Genomic DNA, 15,422 nt, shown 5'->3' on the forward strand with positions numbered 1-15,422 from the left:
CCTTCCATCTGCATGTCTGAGGAGGATGGTTTTCTCTCGCTGGTAATCACACGCCAAAGCTATGCACACACCGCATTGTTGTTCTAACCAGTGCTTTCAGCTGCTCGGGTCTTACGGAGAAAGGACGAGGAGGATTAGATTATGCCGAATCTGGACAATGCTGTCCAATGAAATAGATAGCCGCGTCGGAGGCTTTTGTCCACACTGCGGCCTAGACGTGTAATGAGGTATTGATAGATAAATGTGTGTCACTTTTTGCGGGAAGGTCTCATCTCGGATTGATCGTAAAGCCAAAAAAGGTTGGTCGCTCGGTCGTCTTGAAATAAGATTTCTTCTCTTTGCTATGTAAAGTTTTCACCTGTGTTGAAGGTATAACTTTGTGCTTTTTCATCCAAGATAAGTTAGACGTGCTTTAGGTAAAGTAGAAAGGGGGGTTGGTCCTTTTGAATGATGATTTCCCCCCCTTTTGTGTGACCGTTTTCCCTTTTTGTAAGTATGTAATGATGGTGTCTGTGTTAGAACCTGAATATGCTATTTTGAGTGTTAAACAGGAAGCACAGGTATTTTTGACACAACCTTCTTTGTGAAATCATGTCGGCATTTTGTCTTCTATACTATAGTGAAAGTCTACGAAGCAACTGGGAATATCAGATGAAGACTGTGGTATCCACTTGTGGAAGTTGAACTGTTAGACATAGTGCTTTTCATAAGGCTTACCTTACTAGCACATAGTTTAATTTCTAACTGGACCCTTGCAAGACTCCATCCAATATTTTCACCTTTGTGTCTCTTGTCCCAGCTTCTTGTATATAGTATATAAGTCCTTGTCTCCACACTGTATTCTATAAGAACAAGTATGTCCTCGACCAATTAGGCCACACCAATTCAATTTCCTGGTTCTTAGATTTTTTTAAAATAAGAAAACATGAGGAAAACTAAACCTGGGGTCCAGCTTTAAATATGAAGCCTTGGCTCACTCCGTTTTATGGAGTGCATACAGGTGTATTAAAGTTTTCCTCCTTGCCCTCTGCTTTATTTTACGATGTCTGCTTGTTATATTTTCACCTTAGTTAGACTGTCCCAGAACCAAGGAAATGAGTTGGATTGGCCTTACTTACTGTCTACAAGGTGGTTTTGTTATAAGAAAAGTACAGGTCAACATTTAGAAGGTGAAGGAATGATGGAGACGTTGCATCTTACATTACTGCGTGGGCATAATGCCATATTTCCTGACATGTGCACACTTATACTAGATTTAAGGAAATCAGACCTACTTGCATTTCAAACCAGTAACCCCAGTTTTTGGATAGTGTTAGTTACTAGCTATATAAAGAAATCAGTTACCAAAGCAACTGGCTTTTCAAACAAGTAAACCTAGTTTTTAGACAGTGTGTATTACTAGCTATATAAAGAAAGCAGTTACCAAAGCAACTGAATAGATGTTAGACATTTCTGTTGTCACTGAAGTAAAGTAGTGGATGCTACTTGAAATGTCTGACAGTTTTTTTTAATCTATCCAGTTGCTTGAGTAACTGTTTTCTTATCTAGCTCATTACCTGGATGTGTTACAGTGTTAGTTACTCGCTATATATATGTCAGTTACTAACTATATAAGAAATCAGTTACCAAAGCAACTGGATAGATTGAAAAGAAATGTCAGACATGTCTGTCGTCACTGAAGAAAATTAGTGGATGCTACTTGAGATGTTTTACAGTTTTTTAAAAATCTATCCAGTTGCTTTGGTAACTGATTTCTTTATATAGCTAGTAACTAACACTGTCTAAAAACTAGGTTTAATTGTTTTCTTATCTGTCTTTACCTAGATGTCTAACCTTTATGGACGTGTTAGCTATATCATTCTGTAGGATCTTCCATTGTACAGTGTTGTTAGACATTATCATTGAACCGGATGTAGAGATTCTGTGGTTTGGAAAAACAATCTACGCTAATGACCCAAAATATTTTTGGCTCCTAACATCAAGGATGTGTTGTGGTATAAATCAACATTGCTCAATTTTGATATCTGCTTATGATACACAGGGCTCAAAACACTTTTTAAAGAAATAACTGTGTTACTAGCTTTTGCTTAAATCTACCCTAAATTCTCTTCAATGTATAGTACTTTATATATGAGTTTTTTTCTCTGTACTGAAGTCTAACTCTAAATGTGAGTTTCCTCTCCCCTGTATAGAACTTAAGACGTCTAGATGTTTTCCCTTTACAGAAGTTTAAATTGTGAGTTTCCATAATGTACACTGATGTCTAAGTGTTTCTTTTCTCTCCCCTGTATTTAAGTCCAAATGCTTGTTTTCTCTCCCATGTATAGAAGTTTATATGTGAGAAGTTTAAATGTTCTTTTCCCTATATAAACCGAAGTCTAAATGTTGTTTTCTCTTCCATGTACAGAAGTTTATAAACATTGTGATTTTTTTGGCATGTACTTAACTGTCTTAAGTTAAAATGTGACTTTCCATAGTCTACACTGAAGTGCAAATGCTTCTTTTCTCTCCCATGTATAGAAGTCTAATTGTGAGTTTTCTATGAATTTTCTATCCAGTGTATAAACGTTTATTTGTGAGTTTTTTTTCTCCATTTTGTCTATACAGAAGTTTACATGTTTTTTCACCTAAGTCTAAGTGTTTGTTTTCTCTCCCATGTATAGAAGTTTATATGTGCAAAGTTGAAATGTTTTTCCTCTGCTGAAGTTTAAATGTTTGTTTTTTCTCTCGCCTGTGCAGAAGTCACCTCAGCTAGATGAGTAACGGAGCTCGGCTCACCCACAGCCGGTACGTGGTTGGACACCATCATGGACGACGCGACCACCGCCAGCCAGCTTCCGCAGACCGCCCTGAGCCAGCCGCCCAAGCCGCCCCCCGAAACCGTCCACCTCGGCTCCTCCGCAGCACCAAGCACCAACGGGATTGTCGAGAACGCCGTGTCCGGAATTACCACCGGAAGTAGTCCGGGTGACCACCTACGGGACGGGGATGTTGTGAGTAGTAGTGTGGGAGCCGCGGGAGGATCGTCCATGAGGGGGCTGAACGACCCGGTGACCTGCGGGGGCTGTGCCGCGACCTTCCAGGGTCTGCAGGCCTACATGGAACATCAGTGTCAAGGGTCAAAGGTCAGTGCTCTGAGATTTGTTTGTAATACTGTACTTGTACAGTCAAGACCACTCAGATAACCGATGAGATTTGGTCTATCTGCAGGCCTCCAAATTAGCTATTCTTCCTATTGTCCCAGTACTGTCCCAAAAATAAATTTCAATTGTCCCGAAGTGAGGATGAACTGCCCCAACCTGATTCGGGGAAGTACTCGTATTGTATGACTACAACTTGAAGTTAACTTTGTTTTGCTTATGTTCACTCCCAGGTGCACTATAATTGTAGTATAGACAGGAAATTCGGATCCAAAAGCCGGGACGTGTACCTTATACAACAAAAGAAGGGCTGACATTCTGATGTTGATTATTTTTCTGTTGTCCCAAAAATGTACCAAAGTGTCTGTTTAGTTGTCCCAGCCTAAATTTTAGTGGTCAGTGGCCATCGGGACACCGTTAATTTCGAGCCCTGTATCTGGACAGATTGTTAATGCTTGTGTCAATGGGAAAAGTATCTAAGGGGCCACAAAACAGTGGTCACATTGGCCACGTTGTCCTTATATACTATGATGTAGAGGTGTACAGGGTGGACTGTATTTACCTTTTGTAAAGGAATTGGATTCGGGAAAAGATTAAAGCATACATATAGAAAGAATCACTGTGTGGCATAGTGTTTTCAGAAAATTAGATGCATTTTGTACCAAAACACATTAAGTATGCAACACTCATGACCACTTGTTCATTGCTCAAAACACTGATGTTCTATATTCTGTTTGTCACAGCTGGCTGGCAGCAAGCCTGAGAGTGATTTCAGCGAGGGTGACGACAGCGACGGCGAAAACTTCGAGGGCGAGATCGTCTACGAACCGGACGGATCCGCTTACATCATCGAGCACCCGAGCCCGCCGGAGACCCCCAACTCCAGCGCGAGCTCGCCCGTCGGAAGCAGCTCCGTGCCGCCGCTTGGGGGGAACCTGCCGGGGCTCGGAATGTACCAACCCCTGCTGAACGCCTTCCACATCCCCCAGACCAGCTACGGCTGGGGGTTTGGTGGCCCCGGAATTCCCAACTCAACATACGGTTCCCTGGGAAACAAGGCTTGCAACGACACGCCGATCGTCCACAGCTACAGGGTCTACACCCTTCGCAAGGAAGGCGAAGTGAATAGTACGGAACTTGAGTCCAAAGACGGGGAGGGATCAAACTCAACAACCGAAGCCAAAGCAACTCTTAAGAAAATTGTGCGCAAGGTCGCGGTCGGTCGGGAGCACGACAGTCTGAGTGTCTCGCCCCGCGACGCGGCGAACAAGCCCATACTTATGTGTTTTCTGTGTAAACTTTCGTTCGGATTCACCAAATCGTTTCGTTCCCACGCCACCGGCGAACACAAGATGGCTCTAAACGAGGAGGAGGAACAGTTGTTGTCTAAGAAAGACACGTCCGCGATTATTCAAGGAGTGGGAAAGTCTAAAGGACCCCCTCTTCTGTCCTTCCTCGAGCCCATGGGGCAACCCGAGAACTCGGATTCCTGTCACGATAACGCGAGCACGGGGTCCCCAACACCCACTAACAGTCAGCCTCTGTTCCTCTTTGGCGGTGCACTGCCGGGAGTTAGCCTCTCTAGTACCTCAAACAACCTAACCAAAGTCAGCTACGTGTACACCTCAAGCTTGCTCACACTGCCCTCGGTACACGCTAGCGTCGCTTCCTCTAGTTCTGCCTCGGGGGCAGCCAGTAATAATAACAATGCCACTTCCGCTATGGACTTGTCTTCTCTTGGTGCTAAGACGTTGTTCACGCCTGCCGTTGTTTCCTCTTCCTCCACCCCATCTCCGAGTACCTCACAAGGACAAGGGTTGGGGGTCCCTGGGGGGCAGGCACCGAGCCTCAGCCCTGTCTCCCACACCCTCGCCCCGTCAGGAACTAATAACAGTAGTAGTAACGCTAATAATAACAGTAGTAGTAGTAGTGGTAACACTAGCAGCACGTTTACCAAACCAGATTCGCTCCTGAAGGCGGTGACTTCTGGGAAACAGGACATGATGACGGCCATTGTGACGGCCGCTCTGATGAACGGGAGCGCGGAAAACGAAAAAGTTTCCCAAAAGTCGCTGTCGGCGGAAAGCTCGGCTCCTAATAACAGTTCCGCGTTCGCTCTCGATCTAACCAAAGACAAAATAGTTTCCTCTGATAGTATTGTTGTACCTCCTGGAGCTTTGCCTAGAAACCCCGAAAGTACGCAGAGTGGAAAGACTTCTTCTTCTTCCAGACTTAATGCTCAGGGCGGGCATACGGACGAGCGTGTGAAGAATTCTGTGAGAAAAGAAGCAGTAAACGAGAACCATTCGGGGCGGCGTACAGTCGCCGGCCCCTTTCCCGGACTCCTGGGTGGAGAGTCCTCGAGTAGCACGGATTACGGCGACGAATCGAGGACGCATCCGCACCAGTGCGGTGCGGAAAATGGCGTGGAGTGCCCGAAGTGCGACATGGTCCTCGGGTCCACGCGCTCGCTGGGTGGCCACATGACGATGATGCACTCCCGCAACTCGTGCAAGACACTGAAGTGTCCCAAGTGCAACTGGCACTATAAATACCAGCAGACTCTGGAGGCGCACATGAAGGAGAAGCACCCGGAGACTGGGAACGCGTGCGTGTACTGCACTACGGGTCAGCCCCACCCGCGGCTCGCCCGCGGCGAGACTTACACCTGCGGGTACAAGCCGTTCCGCTGCGATGTGTGCAACTACTCCACCACCACGAAGGGCAACCTCAGCATCCACATGCAGTCGGACAAGCACATCAACAACGTGCAGGAGATGCAGAACAAGGGGAAGCCCGACCGGATGTTCGCGGCCCCGAACAACATGGGCGACCCGCTCGCCCAGTCCAAGCCAAAGCCGAAGCCCACGTGGAGATGCGACGTGTGCGACTACGAGACCAACGTGGCGCGGAACCTGCGCATCCACATGACCAGCGAGAAGCACATGCACAACATGATGCTGCTGCACCAGAACGTCAAGCAGATGCAGGATTTCCAGGCGCGACTCGGAATGCAGCCCTCGCCGGCCGACAACGCGCTGTACGGCTACTACCTGGCGCAGGCGCAGGCCCAAGCCCAGGTGCACAGTGCCGCGCCCCTCCCCTCTCAGCTCCACCCGAATCTCGGGGAGTTCCAGTTCGACGCCAACCTGTTCCTCCAGCAGCAGCAGCTCATGGCGGCGGGGGGAGGGGGGCAGGGCGGCGTGCCGGGAGGCGTTCCCATGGAGAACGGTTCCGAAGATGACTCGAGCCTTGACGGCCCCCCTCCCGCGGACGAGGATCCAGCGTGCAACGAGAGCCTGAAGCTGTTCCAGTGCGCCGTGTGCAATAAGTTCACCTCAGATAACCTGGACCTTCTGGAGGCCCACATCAGCAGCGACAGGCCCACACAGGACGAGGAATGGGTCCTGCAGGTAGGTGGGGAGGGGGGCGACCTTGAAATACAGATTGTTGTTTTTTAGATATATCTCATGTTGTAAAGAAATAAATTTCAATGTTGACAATGTGTCATGCAGGTAGGTGGGGAGGGGGGGCGACCTTGAAATACAGGTTGTTGTTTCAAGGAGGTTCAAAAGTGTTTTTGAACATCCTTGGTTGTTTCTTAGATATATCTCATGTTGTCATCTTCGAAACCGAAGGACCGCCTTAAGCAAGTAAGCATCTCATGTTGTAAAGAAATTGATTTCAATGTTGTCATGCAGGTTGGTGGGGAGGGGGGCCACCTTGACAAAGTGGTTGTTGTTTGACCTTGAGGTGGAGGTTGTTGTTTTCCATCTCATGTTGTAAAGAAATTAATTTCAATGTGTGACATGCAGGTGGGGAGGGGGGGAGACCTTGAGATAAATATTGTTTTTTTCCTATGTCATATAATTGTTCAGTAGGTGGGGAGGGGGGTGACCTTGAAACAGGTTGTTGCCTTTCTCATATAATTCTAAAGTACATGTAGGTGGGGAGGGGGTTGACCTTGATATAGATGTTGTTTCCTATCTCATGTTGTGAAGAATTTAATTTCAACGGAGGTCTAAATTGTCTGGTAAAATTATTTGAAAAAAAATTTGAAATTGAAATGTCACCCAAGGCCACTCGTTCATTCAAGGGGTGACTTTGGTTCAATGATTTTCATTATTTTTTTCAATTTTTTGTAAATGAATCGACTTTTAAAAGTTCAACCTGCAAATCAGCAGTTTTTTTTGCATTATAAAGAAAGAAGAATTCCTCTGGTATAGGTATAAGGTACTTGTTCCCTTTGGCAATGAGCTGTCATCTGGCCATGCTTTTCAGGATACAAGATACAAGATCTCTTTATTGGAAATCGCAGTGTTTCCACTGAATTAAAACCAATTTACAATTCAAAATAAGGAATCCATTAAAAAGCTGATTACAAATATGGACAAGTTATACACAGACATTACAAAAAGAGGCAAGTTACTGTCCGTGCTGGTTTACAAGTAAGAAACAGCCAAGGGTTGTTGACTGCCTTTGTGTCCCTAGGTCAGAATGTCGACCACTTCTTATAATGACCCTCGGACCATTCCAAGTTGTATTGTGGACTTTGTGGTGCACATTTGACCTTAAACTACGTGGTGAGACCCACTATGACCTCATTTCTGGCTGGTGGTCACACCACAGAGGTTTTTTTTGTATAAAGGATTTTGTGAACCATGGACATTGTGATTATTTGAATGATCAGTAAAGAAAAGGCCAGATAGTATGGGATTCAGGCATTGTTGTCAATCTCTCGGCCTAATCAACATTTTTATGATAAGTCTTTTGCAAGAAACATAGCAACATATCCTGGTTGCTATTTTGGCAGGTGTGATAAATACAAAAGACCACCTGTTTTTTTTTTTAGACTGGAATGTTGGCAGATATGCCACAAAACAAAGGAAGAAGAAAAAAACAACACAAAGTTTTTGGCTGTTGCCTAATGGTTGGTGCTAATGTATTTCTGAATCATACCTTCCCCTTTTGAAATTTTGAATGAAGAATAGCCCCCAACCTATCACCAAAAACAAGTGTCAAAAGTGGACGTCAGAGTGGTAGCCTTTGGCCTTTTCTATGCATTCAGAGGGGAATTATACATTTTTGTACAGCGGTTGAGACGGAAGGCATGACGAGGCGAATTAGCCATGCTATAAATCACCACCTTAGCTCGTTGATTGCGCCGAGGTAGGTGTTAAAACGGATTAGAAAACGAATGCCTTCCACTCGTGTACAGGTGTTTCTTTGGTTTGAAAGTTCGCCTGCATTGGTAGTCTAAAAAGAAATCACATCAAAGCAAGTCGAACTCTAATTTTCCACGCAAAAATTTCCATTCCGTTTTGCTTGGTTTCCAAAAGCTGGATTTGGACATTGGGTGAGGACAAAAAATTTTACGTTGAAAATTTCAGTTCAACTTTAGATTCAGGTATTATTCCCTTGCTTTGCCACCAACGTAAACCTTTGACTACAAACCTTCACCGTTGCTACCATAACCGTTCTGTTGTAGTGACGGCTATGCACAAGTGGTATCAATACTGTTATTGTCAAAATTTTAGCCAGATTTTGGGCTATTAGAGTTTCATTATTTATTCATTGTGCGATGTTTTATTTATTCTGGTAGACCTTGGTACTTGAGTAATTATCCATTATGGCTACTTACTTATGCCTGGTACTTTCATGTGCTTAAGTAGTTATTATTCTGTGGTAGTGGTTCAGAAAATAAGGTGGAAGTAAAGTTTAATGTACCGGTAATATACGTGTATAAAAATTGAACATTAAGAATTCAACCCTCTGTTGGGTTGAAATGTTCTTTACAATTGACACCTTTTTCAGAGTTACTTTAAAAAAATGGGGATAATTCAACCAGGCCGGCTATGTTCTTCTTCTTCTTCTTCTTCTTCTTCTTCCTCTAACAACCCCGTAAGGGGTATCGCTGGAGGGGGGGAGGTGCGTGGACCTTACAGTAGAGAGGCCCGAAAGGCCTCCACAGATTGTGCCTGTACGGCCTGGGCAGGTAAACTGTTCCACTCTCGTATCGAGCGTGGGAAAAATGAGAATTTGAAACAGTCTTTCGTTGCAGGAATAATATTGTATTTAAAGGCGTGGCTACCTCTGGTGCGCCGCTGTGCAGGAATAAGATATTGTTCAGAGGGTATGTGCATGTGACCGTGAGTTATTTTGAACATTGTAGTCAGACGTGCCTCTCTTCTTCTGTTTGCAAGAGTGGGCCATTGGAGTTTTTGCAACATTTCGGTCACACTACTGGTGCGGGCGTAGTCATTCATGACCATCCGGGCTGCCCTGCGTTGTACGCGCTCAACTGCCTGCACCCCACCAGCTGTGTAGGGGTCCCACACTGAGGCGCAGTACTCGAGTTGAGGGCGTACCAGGGCTTTATAGCAAGTGTTTTTGACTTGCGATGTGCAATGGTATAAGTTACGCCGGATAACTCCCAAGGTCCTGTTTGCCTTACCAGTAGCGTGAGCAATGTGAGCATCCCAACGCATGTCGTTGGAGATGTGAACTCCCAAGTAAGGGTACGATTTTACAGTCGTAAGATTTACCGAGCAAAGACTATACTGCGTAACAAGTGGTCTACGTTTGCGTGTAATGTGAATAGTATGACATTTAGCTGGGTTAAAGTTCATTTGCCAACGATCCTGCCACTCGGTCAGCGCGTCCAGGTCGGCCTGTAAGCCCTGGGCGTCTGTCGGGCTCTTAATAACCCGGTATAACAAACAGTCGTCGGCAAACAAACGTACGTTACTATTAACTATGTCGGGCAAATCATTTATGTAAAGGAGAAAAAGAAGCGGGCCCAAGACCGTGCCCTGAGGCACACCGGACGTAACCCTTGAGGGTTTGGAGGATTCGCCGTCAAGAACTACGGTCTGTGTCCGCTCCGTTAGAAAGGCTTTGAGCCAGGACAAGATGTGTCCCTTGATGCCGTAGTGCTGGAGCTTACTCAGCAGGCGTTGATGCGGTACCGTATCAAACGCCTTGCTGAAGTCCAGCACCACGGCATCAATTTGAAGGTTTTGGTCGAGACCATGTGCTAGATCATGGGTAGTTACTAGTAGTTGGGTCTCACACGAAAGTCCTTTTCGGAAACCATGCTGTACCGGGCATAAAATATTGTATTTGTCAAGATGGGACATTATATGGCAGTGCACAATATGTTCTAAAATTTTACTACAAACAGACGTCAGTGAGACTGGCCGGTAGTTTGCTGGCGCAGCCTTGTCACCTTTTTTATAGATAGGTGTGATGTTTGCAGACCTCCAATCTAGAGGCACATCACCAGTGGTTAGGGATTGTGTGAAAATGACTGTTAATATAGGTGAGACCTGAGTAGCTACAGTTTTTAATAGCCTAGGTGATAGCCCGTCTGGGCCCGTTGCTTTATTTGGATTTAAATTTGTGAGTAGCTTGGCTACCCCTTCCACTGATACCTTGAGCTCTGGTGTGGTCGGTATTGAAGGTTCACCAAGGGTTGGGATGATATTAGTGTCTTCCTTAGTAAAAACCGACTCAAACTGTTCCCCGAGGGCCTCTGCCTTCTCTTTGGGGTCTGCTGTGAGGACTCCCTGGTGCCTTATGGCAGCTGTATCAGTGGAGTCTTGTCTAATAGATTTTATATAGTTCCAAAAAGCTTTGGGACTCTCTTGTATGTTAGCCTCTAAGTAACTTGAGGTGTATTCTTTGTGAGCTTTCTTAACCCTGTGCTTAACCCCTCTTCTACATGTTTTAAATTTAGACCAGGCATCTTGGGTGTTTAATTGTCTGTATACAATCAGAAAATAGCACATAAAAGCTCCCAAAGACCATGAAGAACCACCAAAACCCCCAGTTTTTGGCATGCTATGGAGGCTAGCAATTTTTTAGAGCTGATCAACCTTTTCTAGCTCCATGATCTGACACCTGAGTGATGAAACGTTGTACAACTGTATTGAAACTTTAACTTGACATTGAATCACTAGAGATCACCACTAAAAAAAAAAGAAAAAAATCCTACCTACATGTACCCACTCTAATTTTTTCAGGACTGAAACAGAAAACAACATTTTTTTCCTAGGTCTAACCATGTTTTTTTTCTCCATTTTCCCACAGGTAGGGGACGTGTACCAGTGTCGGCTGTGTAACTACAGTACCCAGCTGAAGGCCAACTTCCAGCTCCACTGCAAAACTGACAAGCACACACAGAAACTACAGCTGGTCGCTCACATCAAGGAGGGCGGCAAGCAGAACGAATGGAGGTCAGTTTTTAAGAATTTTATTATTGTTTACCGTTTATTTCAGGCTCAACGGCCCATAGCATACAGACATAAGAAAAAAAGGTCTCCCGTGCTCTATGCAGAGCATGGGGTTTGGTGCCCATGTCCATTTCCGTAGCCCATGGGCGACACACAGTTGTGCAATGCACTACAGCCGGGGGCTTGTCCGCTGGTAGTGCTGTGTGTTTGACCTTCCTACACTCTTTCTCATGTGTGCTGGGTGTCACCAGAACTTGTTGTCAAGTTTTACCACATTTGTGGAAGGATTGACATAACAGGTGACTATCACCTCTTCAAGATGTCAAACCTGTATCCCAGACTGTAAGGTTTGAACCACTCACACAGGGAAGAACCCCTACTCTATTCAATAAGTATGGTAGGATCTTACTCAAGGTGTGGCTCTCCCAAACACGGGACCTCCGGCTTTACATCCTATCCGAGAGGACATCCCTAGCCAAAGCTAGGTACTCATTTACACCTGAGTGAAGTGAGGAAAGTTGTGAACAGTAAATATGTTTGCTTCTTTTTACACTGGAAGGTCTAGAACTGTAGGATGCACCAAAGTAATATTTAGCATCCTGAAAGACACTACATTGTACATTGTACCTGCTTCATCACATAAATCCCACTGGGCTGGCCCCAACCAATCAGGATCTGAGATTTAAAATTTGTGACCAATCACAGTCTAGATTCCCTTGGCCAATCACATACCAGCATCCCTGACCAATCGGGAATCTTTCAGTACTTTAAAACTTAACTTTAGAGAGATGGCCGCACTTTTTTTTTGCCCTTCGTAACATTTTAAGCCGGGATCTTCTCTACCCTTATCACATGGAAACACGTCGCTTCAGTTTCAGGGCAGGTTCAGGAGTTTTTGTACCAGTGTCAGAAAGGTCTTTAGCCTGACTGGGAAGGTTGACTAGGCCTGAATGTCTTGGGTTCAAATCTTCCCTAAGAGCTGTCTTTAAGTCTTTTTACTAAGGTGCCAGCTACTGAACTGTCTTGTAAGGGTTAAGTTGCCTTAGTTCTCGGAGCTTGCTTAGCCTTAGTTGAACTGTGGTGTTGGTTGTTGAGCTGGTAGAAGAAACCGAAAGGTGGACGGCTTTCCTTGCCTCTTTCTGCGTCAGTTCTTTGGCAAGGTGTAAGCAGCAAAGTCATGAAAGAGGACAGGTCAAGCTGTTTGCCCCTACATTGAAAGTGTTCTGGTCCAGAAGTGAGGAGTTGTCATAGGAATGGGTTATGACACTTTTTGGGATAGGGAAACTGCTGTGTGAAACAATAACTTCTTTCTTCAGCTTATACATCTGACAAAAATACAAGAATATTAACAATCCTAGTAACCCCTATGCATGTAGTTTACTCTGTCAAGAATGGGTTTCAAAGATTATAATACTTTCCGTTAAATTTCCCACTAATGTACATGTACTAAGCAAGGAATTAGACAAAGTATATATTTCTTGCTTGCTGTAAAAGTTTAATAACTTCGGTATCAGTGCCTGGATTTGAGATGCATGTACGGGAAGCCATTTTGCATGAGTGAATGATATCTGCGCATCACTTGTGATTTTCCCTTCGCAAAGTGCCTGGCTGGAGTTTGACATTCCGCTGGATGCATATGTGATGATACGTCACTAGCCATTACCGACCTGGCCTAACGCTTCGGGCGCTCTCAGACAAGAGAAGAGAGCCCATAATGACATCATCTTTTACATGGATGAACTGAATATCAAAATCCATCCCTGATGGTACTGATGCCTCGTCTCCTCTTTGGAGAGAGACGTATGGAAATGTCCTAACCGCCTCGTCTTTGCTGAAAACAAATGCTGACAGCGGGGGGAAAAATCATCCGCGGCAATCAAAGTGGTCATTTTTAGTTAGGCCGGCCGTTTTAATGGCATGTGCGAGACGCCCGGCCTTAATGTCCAAATGTCAAAAGATTGAGATACGGCGGGCAGGTGAAAAATGAAATTGCGGGGAAGAGCTGACATTTTGAAAGTCCAACGGCAGTGATAACAAGCGGCTGGGGTCAGCGAGGGCCGCTCGGATCTGCACAATGCCACGCTCCTGCCCAGGCAAGCTACACATTCACGTGTGCCCCTATCAGCATTATGCAAAACCGGCCCCTGAAAAATGAAATTTAGGAGAAACGGTGACATTTTGGAGTCGGGAGCAGGGCTTAGGCTGAAATGTGGGGTGTGCGATAGGCTTGCCCGGCCATTACCGAGTTCATTTGTCGATTCTAAATTTCCGGAGGGGTTGGAGTTACAGGTGAAAGTACGTCACCTGGAAAGTTAACTGGCCTCCCACCTGCATGCCTAAAGAGGTCGTTCTTCTTGTCTGCAAATTGGCCGCTTTCATAACTCTCCAAGTCCAAGGCATTGATGGATCGAGTTGTCTCTTCAACAGAACTATTCCAGACCTGTGTCCATTTTTTGTTGAACTCCAAGCTTAATAGTACAGTGGAGGCTCTCAGAGAAGATTCTGTTAATATATTCTGTTGTTCTACCTCATATTCTGCTTTGTACTTTTTAATATCTGATTGTGGTAAAAGCAAATCAACATCATTAAGATAGAACAGAGTTGTCTATTTAACAGAACTATTTCAGACCTGTGTCCATTTTTTGTTGAACTCCAAGCTTAATAGTACTGTAGAGGCTCTCAGAGAAGTTTCTGTTAATATTTTTGTTGTTCTGCCTCATATTTCAGAATCTGATGTAGAAACTATATTGTGCATGTTATAGGATGTTCTGCTTTCTACTATCTAATGACTGGCTGTAGAAAAGCTATTTTTTTTATTATTATTATTCTGCCTCATATTCCAGATTCCAGGTGTAGAAACTATATTCATGTTATAGGATGGACCTTTTTATGCTTTGTGCTTTCTAATGATTGACTGTGGTAAAAACAAATGACTTGACTTCACTTTTGACTTTATTAGAATCCACATTTAGCATAGAGAACAGTAGCTATTCTTCCTGTGGTCCATTCTAACACGCATACCACACACAGGGAATATGCAAAACATAAATACATTGACAACACTAGCTATATACTAACACTAATACAAATCAATCCAGGACTAGAAACTTACACCTACACCTTGCACTGAAAAAAAAAACCCAAACACATTAAGTTAGAAGAGTACTGACCTTCGAGCCGAGAAAGCGGAGTTGGTGCCACGCCACGTCACACAGGAGATGGGCAGACTTATTAATTGCGTGGAAACGGCAGGGTTTCCCAGTTATACGCCAAGAGATGGACACATACTCTAATTTGTGAAAATTTGAGGACTTTTGTTTGGGAATTGCGTTAGCAAGCTTGCCTCATAATTGCCTTGAAGATGTTTTTTTTTTTAAATATAGAAGATTTTTCCTGTCATCTCTTTGTGGCTGCAATCAATTTGGATGACGGATGTTTTAGCCAATGCGGGTATAATTGGTTCTATCCATATTCCGGTCCTGACTAGCATTGGAGAATAATTATTGCAGTAGACATTAGAAGGGTCCAAGATGACCAGATGTACATCTAGCAGGATTTCTTTTGCCAGTTTTGGTCGCTTACTATCTTTTTTTCATTTGAGGAACTAACAAATTGGCACCTAGAATATGCCAGTTGAATTAGGCAATGGTCTGTCAAAATGCTATCTGCTTACCCCGGTATGTACAAATATAGATGAGTAAAAACTGGTAAAAACAGGTAAAACTGGAGTGATGCACTTGCCAGGACTATTTTATTTCTGATGTCTACCTGCACTGGTCCATGTACTGTGTGTAGAGGTGTGTTTGCTATATACAAATCATTACCACCTACGGAATTGAATTGGTTTCCTGATGGCTACCAGCCATAGTACATGTATATGAAATCTCCTTTTCAAAGTGATCATGATGCACTATATGCTTCATCTTAGGTACATGTACATGTATATAGGCTGTTCAATGTGTTACCTGCACCAGTCCTGGTCCAGAAAAAATTATTTTAAGCCCTGCACAGGTAGTTTACCAGTTGTTTCTCCCTACCAGTCAGCATT

General features: G+C 44.3%; 1 protein-coding gene across 1 annotated transcript in view; it reads left to right on the plus strand.

The window, feature by feature from the left end:
- LOC109479318 (zinc finger homeobox protein 4-like) overlaps nucleotides 1-15,422 on the plus strand; it is a 141,461-nt gene that overhangs the window by 34,553 nt on the left and 91,486 nt on the right. The window contains exons 2-4 of the mRNA XM_019781272.1: nucleotides 2,740-3,125; nucleotides 3,884-6,553; nucleotides 11,232-11,377. Coding sequence (XP_019636831.1) covers nucleotides 2,808-3,125; nucleotides 3,884-6,553; nucleotides 11,232-11,377 — 3,134 coding nt within the window. The 5' untranslated portion in view covers nucleotides 2,740-2,807. The remainder of the gene's footprint in view (nucleotides 1-2,739; nucleotides 3,126-3,883; nucleotides 6,554-11,231; nucleotides 11,378-15,422) is intronic.

This window comes from Branchiostoma belcheri, unplaced genomic scaffold, assembly GCF_001625305.1.
Source record: "Branchiostoma belcheri isolate BF01 breed outbred unplaced genomic scaffold, Haploidv18h27 scaffold48, whole genome shotgun sequence".
In the NCBI taxonomy this organism is placed as follows: Eukaryota; Metazoa; Chordata; class Leptocardii; order Amphioxiformes; family Branchiostomatidae; genus Branchiostoma; species Branchiostoma belcheri.